A 21,391-nucleotide genomic window follows, 5' to 3' on the forward strand; every position below is an offset into this window, starting at 1 on the left:
TCAATCAAGGACAAAGGGTCATCTTCGCAGTCAAATTTGTAAGTAATTAAAGCAAGTTAACTGGCACGCGCGAGAACTTTTGTCTAGACCTTTTCTATTAAACAAAATACCGACATTCATACGGAAGCGGAATATTCCAAAGAGCAGTGGATCCCAAAACTTTTTATGAAACTTAGACGACTATTCTCTTATCCGCGAGGTTTAGTGGGCTAAGGAATTAAATTTTTTAAGATTGAAAAATTTAGTGTTTCAATATATATATATATATATATATATATATATATATATATATTAATTATACTTTATATAATACTTTAATATTAATTATATTTTATAATAACTTTAAGAAGATCGAGCTAACGTCACTCATATAAATCGTTCTAAATTATCGATTCATAAAAATTTGTTTCTCTTCGAGAAAAAAAAAAAAAAAAAAAAAAAAATTTTATTTTAAACACTTAATATTAAAAAAGAGTAAATGTAAGTAATAAAAAGGACAGGAGGAGTCATCTAGCGGTAATTATAACAGGCTTACCAACGCCCGCTCGATCGCGACCGCCTCTCGACAAGCCACGCCTACTACACCAAGACGTGCCGCCTCCAATGCATGCTGTATACACGTATATACATATACCTATAGTTACACTCCTCTCTCTCTTACCCCCTTTCAAGATTTAACTCCAAGAATTTTTTTTCCTATCTAAACTTAAATATTTTCTATCTATTTCAAATTTTTTTTTCTTCTCCTCATTTTCCTTTTTTTTTATGTTTCAAATTTTTCTCTCTTATTTCTTTTTATCTATTTATTTTATTCTTATTAATTCAAATGTTAATTCAAATTCTACTTACCTTTTTGTTTTCGTTGTAACTCCTAATACTAGCATTATTATTACGGGAAAAAAAAAAAATAATAATAATAATGAACAGATTTTCTTTCCTTCATCCACAAAATTTTATTCAAAAAAAAAAAAGAAGGGGAAAAGAAAACATTTTTTTTTGTTTTCTTTCGTATATATAATTAAAAAATTTTTCATATATATAATTGATTTAACTTATACAAAACATGCGCTTGAAGAAATCAAGGAATCTGATGATCTCAGCACGAACGAAGATCCACGATGAGCCAGCTCTCCGTCATGACATACGATATGCCTGAAAAAGAAAAGGAGAACAGAAGATTACACCAACTAGCCTGATAACAAAATTCCAAAATATCCAATGATAACTCACCTTAGGCAATAGTGACCAAGCCGTTAAATATCACCCCCATGAGAGCGAAGGCCAAACGCTCCAGGTCCTCACTATTAGGGGTAACTACTTCCTCGAAGGCCCAAGGCTCGCCAACGCCCTCAATGCCCTGAAGACAGAAAAACGTTACCGCCTCGACCACCTCTGGAGGAAGAGGACCAAACAAATCCAGGAACCTGGAAGCCAAGCGTAACGCCCGAGCAGGGTTTACTGGACGTGCTAAGGCCCTTAAAATGCGAATACCCTTTCTCAGATCCTGAAACCAAGCCAGAAATTAAAATCATACAAAACTTTCCTCCTCTCTTCTTTTCCCGTTTTCTCCGTAATATGCAATAATTTTCAACTAACTTTCTCTCCATAGACAAAAATGGCCTGCTGGTACCAAGTACCATACCCTTCAAAATTCTTCTGTGTCGGGTACATTTCCTTTTTTTTCCTTTTCTTCTCGTTTTTTTTTTGAAACTCTAACAATACTCGCTCACTGCTGAGACAATACTAACACTCGACACTGCTTTGTGAAATCGAGAGGCGAGAGAGATTAGCCATCCGTCAGCATATTATACCACGCGAGATAAAATATAAATTTAAATTTAAATATTGGCGCCAGATGACTCCACCTGTTACTCTTTTTATTATATTAAGATATATTAAGTTAAACTAAAAAAAAATTGTAAGTGGCTTTCGCTTATAGGGAAGGTGGCCATAGGAAAACCGATAAGCTATACTAGCTCCTCGCTTTTCCGGAGGAATGTTATGTCCACCCGCAAAATTTTTTTTCTCTCTTCTCTTTCTTTAAATTTAAATCGTCCGCGCAGATGAAAGACTTCTCCATGCGCGAAAGCCACAATAAAATTGTGATGCACCTAGTGCATCCAGCAGGTGACGCTACCTGTTATTAGAGCGCTATCTATTATGAGAGCGTGAATTCAAACGAAATATTCAAATTAGTAAATATTAAATGATTAAAATTAGTTAAATTTTATATTCGAAGTAAATATTCAAATCATTTATTTCATGCTTTTACTCTTACCAGTTGTAATAAACATTTTTTGGTTAACTCTGTTTTATTTACAAAAGAAAATAAAATAAAATAAGGGAAAAACGTATTTCGGTACAAAAGGACATTGTAACCGAATTTTCAGAACCCATAAAAGGTACTTGAGTAATTCAAGGACTATTTCTCGCCACATGGAATTTAAAACCCTATGAGGAAAAGTCGTAAAAGACACGTGTGAAACTCAATAAACCCTTGTTCTAAAAGTAACAAAGAATAATAAAAAACCATATGTAACTAAACAAAAATAAGATTGTTAAATAACATTTACTGTTAAAATCTAACTTTATATAATATTGTAGTTAAGCAAAATTAAGTTAAAATAATTAATAATTATTATCTTGTATTTAATTTATAATTAATAATTATTATTTAATTAATTTACTATTAATTTATTATTGAATCATTATTTAATTATTATTTAATTTATAATTAAACTATAATGTCTATTCTTTTATACATGATAATAATTAAATTGACTTATAATTTTATTAGAAAATCCGATTGTAAAATAATAGAAATAATAAATTTTTTATCTCAGGAATGTGGACAAGATAGGATCATAATAACAAATTACATTATTATTTCTGCGACGTTTCGGTCATTTATTTGACCGTCCGAAATGTCGCAGAAATAATAATGTAATTTGTTATTATGATCCTATCTTGTCCACATTCCTGAGATAAAAAATTTATTTATGATAACTATGGACGATAATATTAACTTTAATAGAAATAATATTTAATTCAAGTTATGAATTAGTCAAACTCAAACATTAATCCAACATATTATAAACAATATAATATATATATTTTCATGTTATAGTTTATTATAATTTTTATTGTAATTTAATTTCAAGTTAATTATAAGTTAATTTTTATTATGAATAGATTTTAAAAGGGTCTGTTAAATTAATAAAAATAGTTAAATAAACATAATGACTGTATTGCTAAAAGTGTATATTAGTGAAGTCTAACTTTCAGGCCGATAGGCTGAAATAAATATATATAGATATAGAGAAAATACATGTTAGTATATAAGGATCATTTATATGTAGTAGAAAATGTGTGTGCTTATGTATTCCTTAGAGTGGAAGTATGTATGGAAGTTATGGTGGGAGAAGAACGGAGTTTGAAGATCTTCGGAAAAACTATGTAACGACACTTCTCACCGAGAGCTTAGATTGCTAAGATCACGTCATTGTAAACCTCAATTTTATATTTTGAAGCTTTTTAATATTTTGTCAACTTGAATAATAAATTGAAACCAACTAAATAATTTTGATCAAAATTAAATAACGTCTAAATAGAATTCTTTTATTTAAAATGATTCCTTTCCCGCGCTGAAACCGAGTATTTTAATACTCCCGGGCGAAAGAACTACAGTAAGTAAAGTTTTCAATAAATAAAAATAACATCCACTAGATGGAAGCATAACAAAATAGAAGCTACGCGACTGCTGGTTAACTAGCGGGGACTTCTGCAACCTCAGCACCGCGAGTATTTAAAAAGGCGATCAACAGCCAACGCCTCGTCTTAGTTGGTTAATTCGACTTCCGCGTTTAACTGACGGGCCCGTGCCTTGTAGAGTCCTTTGCTTTAATTTGCACCGCACTTAAAGGAAGTTTGGACGCGGTTTAACCGGCAGGCCACGTATTAATTTTAAGTATCTTAGAAAGTCGTATTCTCAAAGTTCTAATTTGCCCTGCACTTAGGCGAGAATTCGGCCAGTAATCAAATTATTAATATTCATTAAATTAAATTATGTTAAAACCAAATTTGTGAAAGTGTAAGTTTTGGCGTTTACAAAAATAAATCTAAATAAAAGTGAAATCAGTTATAAATCAGTTAATTTCACAAGATAAGAAGCCCGTAAAATAAACAGCTCAATTCCATCCTAATCCATCCGCTGCAAGGACCAATCAGAAGGCCCCAATCCAGGAAAAGGCGCTAACAGCTGCCCCGGAATCACGGATCCGGTAATAACTAAAAATCCTGCAAAGAGTAAGTACATCTATTCTTAATAAAATCCGTAATCAGTCTCAAACGAAGGCGTGGTAAATTCGTCCGTCGAAAACGTCCCACATAAATAATTAAACAACGGAATTAAAACTTCCGTATTCTTTAAATCGTTAGTCCAAACCTCCACCGTTTACGCTACCACTTAAACGCCCTTGGACATAACACCATCGTAAACAGTAAGAGAATAAAAAATAAGATGTAAAATTATTATTATTAATGTATTCATATTTCAAATTTACAGTGCTGCCTCTGTATCTTTTCAATAGAAATAACAAATTTTACGATAGTTAAATCGAAATATTTCTCAATTAGTTTGAGTGTTGGCCGGACACAGTGCTAGACACCGAGTTTATGTAAGTGCTGAAGGACATTCGTAGTAGTTTACCTCGGATAGTGTATCAGGAGAGTCTCTGGCTGCCAACTAAGAGTTCTGGGTTCGATTCCCGGTCGAAAATTCCGATTTGTTTTTTCGGTTACTGCAAAGTTACCACCGGGTGCAACCTTCTAACTTTCTCCCTCCATAAAATTTCTTCTAAAAAAAATGACTGTCCATTTTTACAATAGTTGAATTGTAAAATTTATTAATTTTGTATAATAAGCTCTTGAAATATTGAACTCTTTAAGGCTCTTGCTAGTATCATTTGTTGAATAGAGTTTACGGAAGTAGATCATAAAAATTATTAAATGAGAAGTATAGTCCACCGTTACTATTTTATTTAAGAAAAATTACAATAAGAAAATAGTAAAAATCCCTTTAATTTTTGTTCCGTGTATGACCTCGAAACGTGGAAATCTGATGAAAACTCGTAATCTCAAAATCGGACCAAAATCAAACTTCTTATTTTTAACTTCCCGCTAAGAAAATCAATGATTTTCGAAAAATCGGGAAGCTATTGTTTTCCCCCGTATTGCAAAAATCGAGCATTCATCAGATCTCGACGTTTTAAGGTCACAGGAAGCTTCCCTGACTATTCCCGCGATGTGTGTGTGTGTGTGTGTGTATGTGTGTAAACCTCTTATAACTTCTGAACGGCTTGACCGATTTGATCGCAGTTAGTGTCATTCGAAAGGGCTTTGCCAAACTTAGATTTCCTGAAAGTTGGAACCAATTCGAACTGGTAGATTTGGAGAAATTACAAAAAAAAGTTGTTTTTTTTTTCATTCTTTCAAAATATCTCCGAATTAGCTGAATCGGTCGACCCCAAAAACTATTCAGCTCTTAACCCCTTAACCATTGAAAACCCACATCGATCGTCATCAAGTGCGTCACAATCGGTTGATGCGTTCATGAGATATCGTCGAAAAAATTCTAAAAAAGCGTTTTTTTGTAATAACTCCGAAATATTTTATTAGATCAATTTTTCTGTTTAAAATTTTTTATAGAGCTCAAAAAACTACATCGATCGCCGCCAACCACGTGAAAATCGGTTGTTTTATTCAAAAGTTATTGCGGTTTGGAAAATCAAAAAATAGTGTTTTATTGAACTTTTATTAGACTTTTGAGCTCAGAGAGCTCAAAATGAGACGAAACTTATATTTTTGAGCTCGAAGACCTCAAAAAAGTAATTAGTGAAATTTTAGGTGCTGTTATATCCGGCGTGCCGTCTATAATACAGGGCCTCCCATTCCAGCCGAAAAGTGCAGGGCTTGCATATTTAGGGAACAACAACCTGGACTGCGCGACAACTCACTCGTGGCCGAAGAATACACATCACCGCGCATTGTCATCTTATCGCAGGAACCAATTGTTTAATTAGTAGCCCCACTTAATGAATCGCAACCGAGGTGATAAAAGACACGAACACCATAATTCGACAGCTCATTTACAAGGTAACAGTTCTGCCTTAGAGCCCGGGTGAGTCCTATACCCCGACACGTATAGGCAGACTTCAATTATTAAATTAATTAGTCATCTTTTCCCTAATTATTCATTTCGATTTCCTTAACGGTATTTCTGAGTTCTGTGATAGCGATTCTTCGAGCCACGATTCGTTTTGACGATAATCGAGATTCCCACAGTTCCAGTGACCTGATCCCACTCTCAAATTATTATTTTCTTCTTCTGTAAATTTATAATCGGCGAACTTTGTTTGCCGGAGTCGTTAATCCGGTTACGAACTCATATTAACTTTCAACCTTTGTTTTCATATTGTTATTAGTTAATAAGTGAATAGTGTAAGTTAAGACGTGTTTGCCCATAGGGCCAGTTAAACAGAATATATAAACTAAAAACCCGAATCGAAGTGTATCATTATTCTTAAGTTAAGAACCTTCAACCTTCAATCTCCAGTCAGCAGGAGGAAGCGAGAAGCCAAGCAGCGGAACTCAAAGGTATAACGTCCAATCAAAGGCCGAATCATCGTTGAAATTAGGATTCGCAATAGTAAGTGGAGGATATTTTATTATTTTCGAGGTCGATTGTCATATTCAAGGGGCCATCTCCGGGGTTTTTACCTTCACGAACCCATAAAATATAAACTTAACGATTCTTTCGTTAGGGAAATTCATCTGTTATCCGAACCTCCGTTAATCCAGCTACCGCATTTTAAGATCTTATTTTTCGGACATAACAGACCTGAATTTTTGGTGGCAGCGGTCGGACTCGAATGGTGATCCCTCGTATTCGACAAACCACCCCGGTTCGAAATTTAGTGAAAAAGAGGTATTTCCTTCTTAACTCCTCCAAAAATTTCCCAAAATTTTTTTTTTTAAATTAATAACCACACCTAAAATTAAAATTTATTTTTCTTTACTTTAATATTTTATTTCGTTATTTTACATTCCGCTAGCTAAGCAAAAGTTAAATTTAACTTCGATTCGTCACTTGATACATCCAGCGTAATTCAACTCTAATTTTATTTTAAAACTTTATATAAATTCAATAATAAAATTAAAAATTTTTTTTTGCTGACGTTTGAAATTAGCCATCAGCTAAACTATTTAAATTTCTTTTTTTTTTTTTATTTATTTTTGCTGACTACCCGGGAAAAAATGATCAGGACTGATCAGACCTGTTCATATCTGATCAGGCCTGAAATTAGACCTGAGCAGACCTGTTCATATCTGATCAGGCCTGAAATTAGACCTGAGCAGGCCTGTTCATGTATGATCAGGCCTGAAATTATACCTGATCAGACCTGTTCATGCCTGTTCATGTCTGAAGCATTAAATACGCTCAGACCTGATCAGACCTGTTCATGCCTGCTCATGCCTGTTCATGTCTGAAGCATTAAATACGCTCAGACCTGATCAGACCTGTTCATGCCTGCTCATGTCTGTTCATGTCTGAAGCGTTAAATACGTTCAGATCTGATCAGACCTGTTCATGCCTGCTCATGTCTGTTCATGTCTGAAGCCTTAAATACGCTCAGACCTGATCAGACCTGTCCATGTCTGATATCTAGCCAACACTGAGAGACAATTTTATTTAATAGTAATGAAATTTTATTACTATTTAATAAAACGTTTATTTGGCTAATCCCAAATAAAAATTTATTAAATATTAATTAAATTTCCTTAAATACTAATAAAAATTTTATTAAATACTAATAAATGTTTCTTAGTATGTAATGAATATTTATCTACATGTAATACAAAGAAAATTCATTAATCAACTAACTAACAAGTATTGATCAGTAATTAATTGAATAAATAATTAAGTAAAATTGAATTTTGTCGGAACTATATTTTGAAATACAAAGTCTACAACTGTTGTTATCCGAGTGGATGTTAATTTTTATGCACTTAAATTTAAAAATTTCACAAATGAATCGATAAGAGTTAGAGCATTATTTAATAAAATGAAAACAGAAGCAGAAAACCAGACAATGTAGGGACGCATTTGTTAAAAATAAAGACTATGATTTCATAAATTCAATCGAATATTTATTTATTTTTATTATTTAAAATCTCTACATGTGATTCGTCATGAAGTAAACAAATAGGTTAGAGTTAGGATGTCTTGTTAAAAATCTTAATACTATTTATTAAAAGACTTTACTGTGAAAATATATTTGAATATATTATAATTAATTGATGAATATTAATTTTTTTTTGAGATTATTTCTTTTAATGACTTAATATTCGTATTAATGACAGCAAACGAAAGCGTCGTTCGTGGTTATTTTAATAAACACATATTAGTATTTAAGAAAATTTTATTAAATACTTATGAAATTTTATTAAATACTAATATAATTTTATTTATATGAAATATAATTTTATTAATATTAACTAAATTTTTTTTCAAGTCCAAATAAACTGTTTTATTACTATTGAATAAAATTCTCTCTCAGTGTAGAACCATATGTTAATGGAGCGAAAAAAATACATAGCCGTTCCGAATAAATCACTGTAATATATGATTAATTATTAATAATTAATAAATTAGGTATAGAACTCCGTTAACTATAAGGATAAATCATGTATAAAATTTGAATTACTTGAAGTAGCTCGAAAGATACTCTCAAGTTAAGATGAATCATTTGGTCAAGAGGTAAAGTGTCAGTCTGAAGAGCGCGAGGTGTACGGTTCGAATCCCCGTCGGCACCGATTTTTTTTTTTTTTTATGGACCTGATCGAGTCAGACATGAACAGATCTGATCAGACCTGAACATGCCTGGCCAGGTCTGATCAGACCCGGTCATTTTTCATACCTGATCAGACCTGAAGACTCATGCCTGTTCATGTCTGATCAGATCTGATCATTTTTTCCCGGGTAATAATAACTTCTTTTATTTCGATTAAAACTTAATTTTATTTAAACCAAATTTGCTGACAATTATTAAAAATTTCTTTTTCTTCTATCTTTATTATTTGATTAGAATATTCGATTCTATTCAAATCTCTTTCTTTCTTTATTTTTCTTTTTAATTGCTAATAATAAATTATTTTTAATTTTTTTTTCTCCTTTCTGTTTTCAACTTTACTTTGAGTTTAAATCTGATTTTCATTAAATAATTATTGATTATTTTGTATGTGAATTTATATCAATTCGACTACTCAGATTGTGCTGTTTGCAAGCACATCTTCATAGATTGCTCACTGCCAGCCTGGTGTGCTGTAATCCTAGCACCTTGCTGCTGACAAGGAGTTTCTAAGCAGACGAACGTATCGCATTCACATAAGTCACTGATGTTCAATTTTATTTAATTGGTTGGTTAATTCTATATACTCTTTTTTTTTTTATTACTATATGGTAATCCTTTTTTTTTTCTTATTCATTCTTTTTCATTATTCATCGTTTCATTCTTTACTATCGCTTCCTACTTCTTATTTTTGTCTTACTTGACATCTGAAACCTAACACGTATGATAACTAACCTCGTAGTCCGGTTATTGTACTCTACAGCTGTAACTTACTGACCTAATTACCGGTAAAATCTAAATTATAAGTATCTCTCAAATCAAAATAAGCAAATTTTTTTTTTTTCTCTATCTTTTTCTCAAGATTTTTTTTCCCTCTTCTTTTCCTTTCATTCTGCCTATCCTAGGAGTTAAGAAAGAAATTCCCAAAATTCTTAGTAATGGTTCGGCCCTCGAAAACCTGCTTAATTATTTAAAAACCGGAGAGGTCAGCCTTTGAATGCACAGCCAGAATCGGAAATAAGAATATCACCTTCATCCACGGAAGTAGTCATAATCGACGTGCATCCATTCGAAATGTCGTGGATCTACCGATTTAAAATTGACGATGCTTAACAACATCTCAATTTTTCGACTACGTACCACAACAACTGCGACTTGCTAACTGATTTAAATGTCCTATGACAAAGAATACCGAAAATTCTACTTGGGAGAGCTCTGAAGAGAGTTAGCCAATTCTGAACCATATGCAGGAGAATCTCCAGAAAGTTTTTACTATTGTTTACGAGGTCTAATTATACAGCTTGGAGAATATGCATCTCTCTTAACTCGTGAAGTAATAGTACGGACACTCCATCAGAATCTTGGTCGACACTTTTTATCATTTTTCCCTCCGTATCTGCAAGGCCAAGTTTCAAAATTTAAGCCAAAAAATTTGGACGAAACCTACCTTGCATTTAAGTAGGTAACCTCGGCATCAACTTCTCCACCATCGATTCAACAGAAACAAAAAATTCAAGCTGCTCAGATATCAGTAGAAGAACAGCCTGAAGAGAACGCTGAGAAAATAAATTGTCAGGAACTGATAAATAATCAAGAAGCAACTCAAACCGAAGTGGAGCCCATTTTTGAAAATTTCTGGGACAATTGTGAAATTTCTATTGTTACCGTCTTCACTCCTGTTATATGCTTGGAACCATATTGTGACACAGTTAGTGAACTTGACACTGAAAAACTCAAGTCAAGAAACTGCATACCCTTCTCGGATTCCTGCCATTCTCCTGAGATCCTTTTAAATCCCAAAATTATCTATGAAAGCTCCGAACCAGCAATTAACCCAAATGACTTTTTAACCGATTTGAAATTTGTGCCTGAACCAAAAATTTCTCAAAAACGTTCCATTCAATCCTCCTTTGACGAAATCAAATCTTATGGTATTGACCCTCTCCGAGTTCCAAACATCCTACAGTTGTTTTATTCGAAGAAGCCCAAAAATTTTAAACTCTACATCTTACGAAGAAAAACTGATGTCAATAAAAATACTAAATTTAAATTTCACATCTTCGCTCTACTGTTAGCACCTTCAAAACCACCGAAGGTACGAATTAAAACACCTCCTGACATGTCTTCTTTGTTAAAAATCACTCCTCTCGATAGATTTTTCCTTTCCTTTCCTCACTTCCCTCCAAGATAAAATTTTCATTGCAGAAATGTAACCATTTTCTACTGAAATTTTGAATGAGAATTCCTTCCAGTACGGAATAAACGCTCTTAAGATCTTCAATACTGCTTCATAATTATTATAATTAACAGAATCAAGCAAGGGTTATTAATCTTTCTCAAGCCTTTTAATAAGGTAAGAATACTTATGAGATAAGGTTAATCACCATTGACATGGCTACTTCCGTGAGCCTAAATAGCGTGGAGCCGTGTAGGTTCCGACTAGTATTAGGAGAGTTTATTTGCATTTGTTCGATTCTCTGCGTCGAAAATTCAATTCAAAATGAAAGCAAGTTAAAAAAAAAATTGAAAAAAGGGGGGGGGATGAGTAAATAAAATTGTTTTTTTTTTTTTATTAAAAATAAAAGTATGAGAAAAAAAAGCGAAATAATAAATTATCTTTTATTATATTAAATAAGCTTGTAAACTTTTTAGAAAAGTGTTAAAAATTCAATCGACATAACTAAATTCATTGAAATTTAATTTAATACGATTTTTGTTAGGAAGAAAATAAGTAAATTACATTATTTTAAAATTTAGCATATTTGTTTAGAGAAACGACTACGGAGTAATTTTCAAAATTTCAAAGTAAATTAAAATTGTTTTTAAATGTCATTGCGAAGTATCACGACCAACAGTATAAGTAATCTTCGTGTCATCTGGTCAAACGTTCCATCAGTCTTCCTGCAGCAATAATATGAGCAACTACATCAACAGTACCTCTGCCAGTAACGTTGATAGTATCCACAGAAAACTCCTTAATGGCATGCGATTATTGAGTTTCCATGGGGCTTACGAGTTCCTAACCCACTACACCAAAAGAAACTTCTTGGAACAGAAAGTTTTTAAAACACAAGAAGATACGCTTCCCGTCACCAACCTGATCTCGAATGGGTTAAAATTCATTCGTCAACCTTGAACGTATTCAACCAGGGCCCGGTTATACGATTCACCATCAGTTGTTAACAAAATTTGAAAAAAAAAGAAGGGGGGGAAAGAAATTCAGTCCTTGACACAATGCCAGATGGAGTCAATGGGGGTTACTATCATCGTGGAGACGTAAACGTAAAAATTGCACGAGAACCACAGTATAACTGGAAGTAACGCTGCTGCTAGTTGACTAACGAAGAATTCTGCAAACTCAGCAATGTGAGCATTTAAAAACGCGTAAGCAATGAGTAAACAGTAAAAATATTAATTTTTGTTTGTTGTTTGTTTGTTTTCTTTCTTTCAGAAAAGAGAGAAATTTTCGAAATTTCTCTGATAAATCGTTAAAATTATAAAAATTTATATAAATAATGAATTTCTCTTTGCTATAAAGACAGAATTTTTCTCTGAAATTATAGAATCATAGAATTAAGTCACAAAATTCCATAACATGATTAGAATATAACCATATTAAACGAAAATGTAGATAAAAAAAATAATAATAATAATAAAGATTTTATATATATTGTGATGCCTTTTCCGGCACTGGCGTCGACAGGACCGGATCAGGTCAACAAAATTAATTGGCCTACCTGGTTCGTAGATTTGGTTGGGCGCCAGGAACTCAATGTTCCACGGGTCGATCTCGCTGTTGATCTTCGTTGGGCGGCGGGTCGGTATTGAAGAGATTCAAAAATCGAATAACGGCAATCGACGGACAAAGAAATTGAAATTGGACGATAGGATCGGTTAATCAGAGCAACAACAATTAAAAAAAATAATTGAGGCGTGCAATTCTAATCCAGTAACGGTTTATTCAACAACAAATATATTCTGTCGGCAATGTCGTATTAATAACAAAAATTATTTTAACGCAAAAATAATTCTAACGCAAAACTAGTACTAACGCAATGATTCAACATTTCAAAATAAAACAAATTAACAAAAAAAATATTCGAGTAACCAAAAAAAATTACAAAGTCTTTTCTTTAAAAAAAATAAAAAAGAAATATTAATTAATTCAACTCGCCGAATTTATTCAAAAATTTTCAAAACAAATAATTAATTCAACTCGCCAAATTTATTCAAAAATTTTCAAAACAAATAATTAATTCAACTCGCCAAATTTATTCAACAAATTTTTAAAACAAATAATTAATTCAACTCGCAAAATTTATTCCAAAAATTTCAAAACAAATAATTAATTCAACTCGCCAAATTTATTCAAAATTTTTAAAACAAATAATTAATTCAGCTCGCAAAATTTATTCCAAAATTTTCAAAACAAATAATTAACTCACTCGCCAAATTTATTCAAAAATTAAAAAGGAAATAATTATTTCAATCGCAAAATTTTATCAAAAATTTCAAAACAAATAATTAATTCAACTCGCCAAATTTATTCAAAAAATTTTTAAAACAAATAATTAATTCAACTCGCAAAATTTATTCCAAAAATTTCAAAACAAATAATTAATTCAACTCGCCAAATTTATTCAAAATTTTTAAAACAAATAATTAATTCAACTCGCAAAATTTATTCCAAAATTTTCAAAACAAATAATTAACTCACTCGCAAAATTTATTCAAAAATTAAAAAGGAAATAATTATTTCAATCGCAAAATTTTATCAAAAATTTCAATCACAAAATTTTATCAAAAATTTCAATGGCCAAATTTAATAACAAAATCTCAATCGCAAAACTTTAATAAGGATCTCAAAATTATCCAAAATAATTCAAATCGCCAAATGGTTCAACAATGACAAGAAAAAAAAACAAATTATGCGAAGTATTCGAATTAGTCAACTTATTTTACAAAGCAATCTACTAAGCCGCTTTGTCGGGTATTTGAAGCTCGAGGTAGGTAAACAGTACTTATAATCCCGACCAAAAATTCCACACACACAAACACGTGACTCAACGGTACCGTGCCGCAGAGTGTCGTCACTAAGCTTCAAAAATACCGCACGGAATTTATTTAATTCCGTGCAACTCGAATTATAAACAAATTATTTTAACACGACGGAATTCGCGGTGATGACACCCTGGCGCTAATAAAGACAGCGACCAGACTTACCCTGCAGCTACCGTAGACGTCCCGGGCGATGCGGGCTAAGTAGGCGAAGTTGGCGGCAAAACTGACGGAAGAGCGTCGATATCTCGGCGATGGCGTGTCCGGGGTCGTAGTGTCCAAAATAATTCGGCAAAATATTTCACAATAATGTACACAATTGTACTCACGTCAGCGACAAATTTTTAAAAAAAATTAAACAGCAAAAATAATCAAAAGAGAACTGCACGATGCCACAGTCACGGCGTCCAGATCAGAATTCCTTGCTAATATGGCTGCCTCCTCGGCAACCCATGCTCTTTTTCTTTTCGGTTCGTTCCAAAAACTCCCATCCAATCAGCTCACAGCTTCTTCTAGCCGGCCGTTGTATTCCGGGATGCGTCCAGTATTCCGTTGCGATCGATGATTGGTCGATACTTCGATTAGTGATCAGCCTCGTGTTCAGATGGCGCCTCGCATACTTGTTGTTGATCACTCTCCGTCGTCATTGGTCCATTCAAATTTTCTCGTCGTTCCATCCTCGCGGCCAGATGTCACGTTGATCGTCGATGGCTCGTAGAAATTCGCGGGTCGTCTGATCGCTATAGTCTAGTCTCACTCACTCATGCATTCAACAATAGTTCACACTCATTCCGGTATTCTTTTTATTTAAATTTTTAATTTAAATTCGGCGCGTTTTCTTTGACTAATTTTTCCTCGAGCTTGTCATTCTGATCGGGAGGCTGCTTGGGGCGACACAGGCGCGTCGAATCTCTGCTTTTCCTCAGCTTAGCCAACCTAATAATTTTAAAACTCGGAATTTCAAATTTTAGAAAATTTTCTCATGTCACAATATATATATATATATATATATATATATATATATATATATATATATATATATATATATATATTTTAACAGGCCGCTTTTAGCGCCACCTGTTAAGGCGTTGTTTCTCTAATTTTACCTTTTTGAATTTAATTTTAAAGGAAATTTTAATTGAGTTTTTTTTTTATTTTATTTTATGCCCATTGGTTGGATTCGCCGCGACCGAGTCGCCCTCGCGTGTAGAAACTCGAACGAAGCTCGATTGCGCGCGAAACCAAAATCTAATGCGATAATATGTAATTTGATTTAGTAAGTAAGTAGCTTTAAGTTAGATTTAAGTACTTAACTATTGTGACGATACTAACGACGTCGGCCACGAACCCGCGAAGAGAAACAACGAGTATCATCGACGTGAGTAACCTGCAAGATCATCAACGACGGGAGGATGGCTGTCTCGAGAGCGAGCGAAACGACGGACTGATTGGAACTCGAAGTGAGCAATCGACGCATACGTGAAGGGTAAAGCTAGCTGTCGAGCGCACCTATGCTCCAGCCAATACATCATTCAAAACGTCGATATCGGAAAATGTGGCGTGACCGAGCTTATCGTGCCGCCACAACCTCTCACAAAAATTGGACGTACGGCGCCATCTCTGGAGCTCACAGCTAACGACGGATCCAGCAGAAAGGGCAGAGGGAAAAGAATGCGACATGTGCTGATGTTTCCTGCTTCCACGTTTCCGACTTGCCGTGTGCAGACACGTTTTTACGACTTAGTTTTTTTTTTGTTATTTTTGGGAGAAAACTCCTTGAGTAATTCTTGCGTTTGAAATCTACGGATATTTAATTAGCCACGACGTAGTGTGCTGATTTTGGGTTGCCGAAAAATAAAGGCAGGGTGACGATAATTAGCTGTTGCTAATTAGTTCCTCGACGAAAGCGTCATAAAGTACGACGCGTGTTTTGGTGTGATTGTTAGTCGACGTGTCCGGGTTCCGAAGAATCAGCAAGTATCCTCGCCGAGGAATCCATTATCCAAGAGTCCGACGTGGAAGCCGAGAGCGACTTGGTGGCAGAAACAACCCAGGAATAACTTCAGGTCGACGCTGTGACCAGGGTGAGTGGCTTTGTCTCAATTGAAGTAGCTCGTAGGATTCGAATTTGTTAATTAAACAGTTGGATTGGGTTCATTAAATAATTAATTTATGTATTATTAATTGTACTCGACACTAGTCGAGTCATAGTGTAAAAACGTCAAGGCTAAGTTGAGTCAGTCAGCAGAGATAATTCCACGAGGTATTTAGGTACCACCATATTTTTTTTGTGTGTGTTTACGGATGTATAATTATTATTGTTCGTTATAAGAATGACGCTGGTTGATTTTGTACTCCCGGGGTAATCGATGAGTTCGATTACCCATTGATCGAGCTTCGGGTTCGTGCGATTTACCGACGTTGAGTAAGAGGTTCGCCTACGGAGAGGGAACCCGAGAAACGGCTGCCGCGTCCGAGGCAGGCAATCGGACGTAAGTTGCCCACTCTCAGCGGAGCGTTTGGGACTTAGAATAGAATTTGAATTGTGTGAGACTCAGTGACAGAGAGCTGAGTGATTATTTAATTTTTTTTTTACTCAAGTATTTAATATAATTATTGAGTAAATTCGACGATTGAATTTCATTATTTAAGGTTTAATGAAATTCGGCGAATAGATTATTTAAATCTTGAAATTTAATTTGGCTATTCTTAATTGAATTTTGGCGCATCGATTATCGAGTTTTACTTATTTAATTAATCGTTATTAATTAAAACAAGCAGAGATTTATTTCTTTTTTTGTGTTGTTATTGATTTTAATTAATCATCATTAATTAAAGCCGGCGATCCGATTTATTTCTTTTAGTTAATAAATTATTATTAACTGAATTTAGCGAAGATTAATTTTTTTTTGTTAATTTACTGAAATTAACTGATTTGATGCAACGATTTATGTTTTATTATCTTGCTTAATTGTATTTACGTGAGTTCAGCGAAGATTATTGTTTTATTTAGTTAATTAACTGCCGTTATTTAATTTGAGCAAAGAGTGATTTTTTTTTTTAATTCGATGGTTATTAATTGAGCTGAGCGAAGGTTCATTATTTTTTTTTTTGAGTATTTAGCGAGTTATTATTAGGTGGATTATTACGATTAACTCATTGTTATTATTGCAGCGACTTTGAACTTTTTCCTTGTTCGGGTTGCGAACTGCGAATCGACGACAGCGTCGACGATTATTGTTACTAATGTTCCTTGCGTTTATATTCTTGATTTGTCAATATTAACCAATCGTTTTCATTTATTGTTAATAAATTTATAATTTCATTTTCTCTATTAATTTTTTTAATTAATTGCGAATTAATTGTGAGCAATCCCGAATACTTTCCTCGTTCCTCTATAATTAAGTCGTACCCTTAAGGCCCGCCACCCGACGAAGAGAGTCCCGGACCGGAGTAGCCAGAAATCGACGTGATCGGAGCAAAGCTCCTGGCGCCCAACAACAGGTAAAGCAGGTAGGCCAGATTATTTATTTCGGACTTCGTCCTCGCTAACGCACGGGGACGAAAATACCCGTTATAATATATGTATCTATATCTATATATATATATATATATATATATATATATATATATATATATATATATATATATATATATATATATATATATATATTTTCATATCTTTATAGTTATTTTGAGAAATCGTACTAGTATTCTGAGTATTTTAAAATTAGTTCTGAGAGAAAGAAAGAGGATATCAAAATTTATTAAAACGAAAATTTTCGAGTTTTACCTCTCAAATTTTCATAATTTATTAAAACGAAAATTTTCAATTTTTAGATTTCAAATTTTGGAAATTAATTAAAAGGAAAATTTTCAATTATTAAATTTCAAATTTTCGAAATTTATTAGAAGGAAAATTTTCAATTTTTATATTTCAAATTTTCAAAATTTATTAGAATGAAAATTTTCAAAATTTATTGAAACGAAAATTTTCAATTTTTATATTTCAAATTTTCAAAATTTATTAGAATGAAAATTTTCAATTTTTACATTTTAAAATTTCAAATTTATCAGAACGAAAATTTTCGATTTTCATCTCTCAAATTTTCAAAAAACTTACTGAAAAGAAAAATTTTCAATTTTCAATTCCCAAATTTTTCTCAAATCCTGTTTTCTTCCTCTCCTTAATCAAATTGCATACATTTTTTTTTTTATAATAACATGATGATATAACCTTATATAACCTTATTGAACCAATTGAATTTAAATAAAGTAATCATGTATCCCATATCTTAAGCATTATATTGTAAAACCAGGGAAATAAATTTATATTCTTATAAATTAATTTTAATACATGTAACAGGTAAACACGTATTCAATATTTCAGTAACAAAATTTATGTAATTCAAAATTATTAAAACAAAATTGTAAGCAAGCATGAACTTTTCGTCAAAATGAGACGCCCGAGTTCGCGAAAGAAAAGATGCTGTTAGCGCCCTTCCTTTCAGGGGAGATGCTGTTATATCCGGCGTGCCGTCTATAATACAGGGCCTCCCATTCCAGCCGAAAAGTGCAGCGCTTGCATATTTCGGGAACAACAACCTGGACTGCGTGACAACTCACTCGTGGCCGAAGAATACACATTACCGCGCATTGTCACCTTATCGCAGGAACCAATTGTTTAATTAGTAGCCCCACTTAATGAATCGCAACCGAGGTGATAAAAGACACGAACATCATAATTCGACAGCTCATTTACAAGGTAACAGTTCTGCCTTAGAGCCCGGGTGAGTCCTATACCCCGACACGTATAGGCAGACTTCAATTATTAAATTAATTAGTCATCTTTTCCCTAATTATTCATTTCGATTTCCTTAACGGTATTTCTGAGTTCTGTGATAGCGATTCTTCGAGCCACGATTCGTTTTGACGATAATCGAGATTCCCACAGTTCCAGTGACCTGGTCCCACTCTCAAATTATTATTTTCTTCTTCTGTAAATTTATAATCAGCGAACTTTGTTTGCCGGAGTCGTTACTCCGGTTACGAACTCATATTAACTTTCAACCTTTGTTGTTATATTGTTATTAGTTAATAAGTGAATAGTGTAAGTTAAGACGTGTTTGCCCATAGGGCCAGTTAAATAGAATATATAAACTAAAAACCCGAATCGAAGTGTATCATCATTCTTAAGTTAAGAACCTTCAACCTTCAATCTCCAGTCAGCAGGAGGAAGCGAGAAGCCAAGCAGCGGAACTCAAAGGTACAACGTCCAATCAAAGGCTGAATCATCGTTGGAATTAGGATTCGCAATAGTAAGTGGAGGATATTTTATTATTTTCGAGGTCGATTGTCATATTCAAGGGGCCCAGCTACCGCATTTTAAGATCTTATTTTTCGGACATAACAGTGCTTAAGTATCGAATTAGCGGGAACTTGCAGGGATGGCCTTTAGGGTCAACCGTTTCCCTAATTTTTTTAATTATTATTCAAATTGGGAAGTTGAAAATCGAATTGTGAAAAAAACACATCCACCAAAACTAAATGGTTCAAAAAATGTGATAAAATAATGGATACGTTTTTCATTAGTCTGAAAATCATGGAATTTTGAAACAAATCAAGGGGGTGACCCCAAAAAATGTCTAATTCGGAATATCATGCCTCTATTGTATTATCATAAGATTGAAATACACTTAACTTAGTATTATGCAGAAATGTTCCATAAAAAAACGTTAAATTCTAGAATTTCCGTTTGCCTTGCAATTTACAGTTATCTGCACTCGGCATTTGAACAATGGCGCGACCAATAACTCAAGATCTCAATTTTTTCCAACTTAGATTAATAGTCAGTTGTCTTAGGTTAAGATAATCAAGATAAATATTTTTTTTGTTGTAAATTTATTATTTCTTTAGCAAAAAGCATAGTATTAATTTTTTAATAACCACTTAATAAAGCTGAGGCACATACCTTAAGATAAGTCACGTTGTGATTGCTATTATTCAGCATCGATATCTGGGGGGAATGAGTGTATTGGGAAGGTGGAATGGTTGTATGTGGTGTTGGAATAATAGCTGCTGTCTTGTATCGGGTCACATTACTTCTACTTTCCCCTAGCCGTACGCCTGAACTCCTTCCAGGTCCTTCACGACTAGAAATAATTCCAGGATTTTTCAGTGTTATACCTCTTTCATGAATACCAACTTTAATTCCACTTTCACTTCTGATGACATCATTTTTATTGTAAAATCCGATAATTTCTTTAATGTGACTGACCACAATTAAGACGACTGAAATCAATAACGGTAATAATTTCATTGTTACAACGTTTGATTTATATATCTACTCGATATGACAAAAGATTTTCTGATCACAATCCTTTCTTCTCAAGAAAAATATGTAATCTATTACATACAGATACTGCTTACGTATCTCCTCTTTTTATCTCAAACAAAAAAATGCGAAATTTCATCTTAGGTACCATCGGTATACTTCTGCTTCTGAAATACAAAGAATTTAAACAATTAGTCGTTATAACTCAGAAAAAAAAACCCAATTTTTATTTCTTTTCATCAACAATTCTAGTTGAAAATCTAACTTTCAGAAAATTAAAGAAATCGGTTACATGTCGATTCAACCCCTGAAAATTCGTTCCCGGACATTTTAACCAGGTCATTTCACTCTCTGAAAGTGACCCTTCAGTCATTTCAACCCGGTCATTTCACCTTCTGAAATTGACCTGTCGGTGATTTCAACCCACGGTCTTTTCATCCTTGGAAATTCATTTTTAAAAAACAGAAAGTAACGTATAATCAATTGATATTTATAATCAAAATCAACTTAATATAATCAAAATCAAAGGGTAAATTTCTGGCGTTAAAATGTCCCGATAATGAATTTCGATGGATGAAATAGCCATAGGATGAAATTGTTAAAGGTTGAGTTTATATGGGCAAATGACCGAGGGGTAAAATAACGAAGGTTGATTTTTCAGGTTCAAATGACCGGAGTTAAAATTCACAGGGTTGAATCGCTCGGCCACAAAAAATCAGTTGTTACGTTCTCAAATTTTGGGTAGTCAATTTTAAATAATTTAAATCCAGGATTTGAGCTCATTAGGAAGTCGATGGACTCCAATTGGGTCGTGTCACTGATTCCTCCGCGAAGTAGCTTTTAAGATTTATAATTTATAAGTTTTTGATATTACTTTCAATTACCTACCCTCTGGTAGGTGATGGACAGAGAGCCTGAACGCTGGCCAGCGCTCCAGGTGATTACACCAGGGTCGAACTGCTAATAAGCGCTTGAACCGTGGGGGTAATAGGTATAATAATCAAAGGATAGAATACCTGAACCCTGGCTAGCGGTCCAGGTGAAGAAACCAGGGTGGACAGCTGATAAGCGCTCTCAACCCTGGGTTAAG

General features: G+C 33.4%; 1 protein-coding gene and 1 long non-coding RNA gene across 2 annotated transcripts in view; both read right to left on the bottom strand.

Moving 5' to 3' along the window:
- LOC123265220 overlaps nucleotides 1-20,469 on the bottom strand; it is a 107,608-nt gene extending 87,139 nt beyond the window's left edge. The window contains exon 1 of the mRNA XM_044728877.1: nucleotides 19,939-20,469. Within this exon, the coding sequence (XP_044584812.1) occupies nucleotides 19,939-20,286 (348 nt within the window). The 5' untranslated portion in view covers nucleotides 20,287-20,469. The remainder of the gene's footprint in view (nucleotides 1-19,938) is intronic.
- LOC123265225 lies at nucleotides 1,051-2,249 on the bottom strand. The gene is made up of 3 exons (XR_006509538.1): nucleotides 1,597-2,249; nucleotides 1,231-1,504; nucleotides 1,051-1,152 (listed from the first exon to the last, which is right to left on the bottom strand). It is a non-coding gene; the product is annotated as an uncharacterized LOC123265225 (long non-coding RNA).
- Nucleotides 20,470-21,391: the final 922 nt, after the last annotated feature.

The sequence above is a fragment of the Cotesia glomerata genome, linkage group LG5 (assembly GCF_020080835.1).
Source record: "Cotesia glomerata isolate CgM1 linkage group LG5, MPM_Cglom_v2.3, whole genome shotgun sequence".
Taxonomy (NCBI): Eukaryota; Metazoa; Arthropoda; class Insecta; order Hymenoptera; family Braconidae; genus Cotesia; species Cotesia glomerata.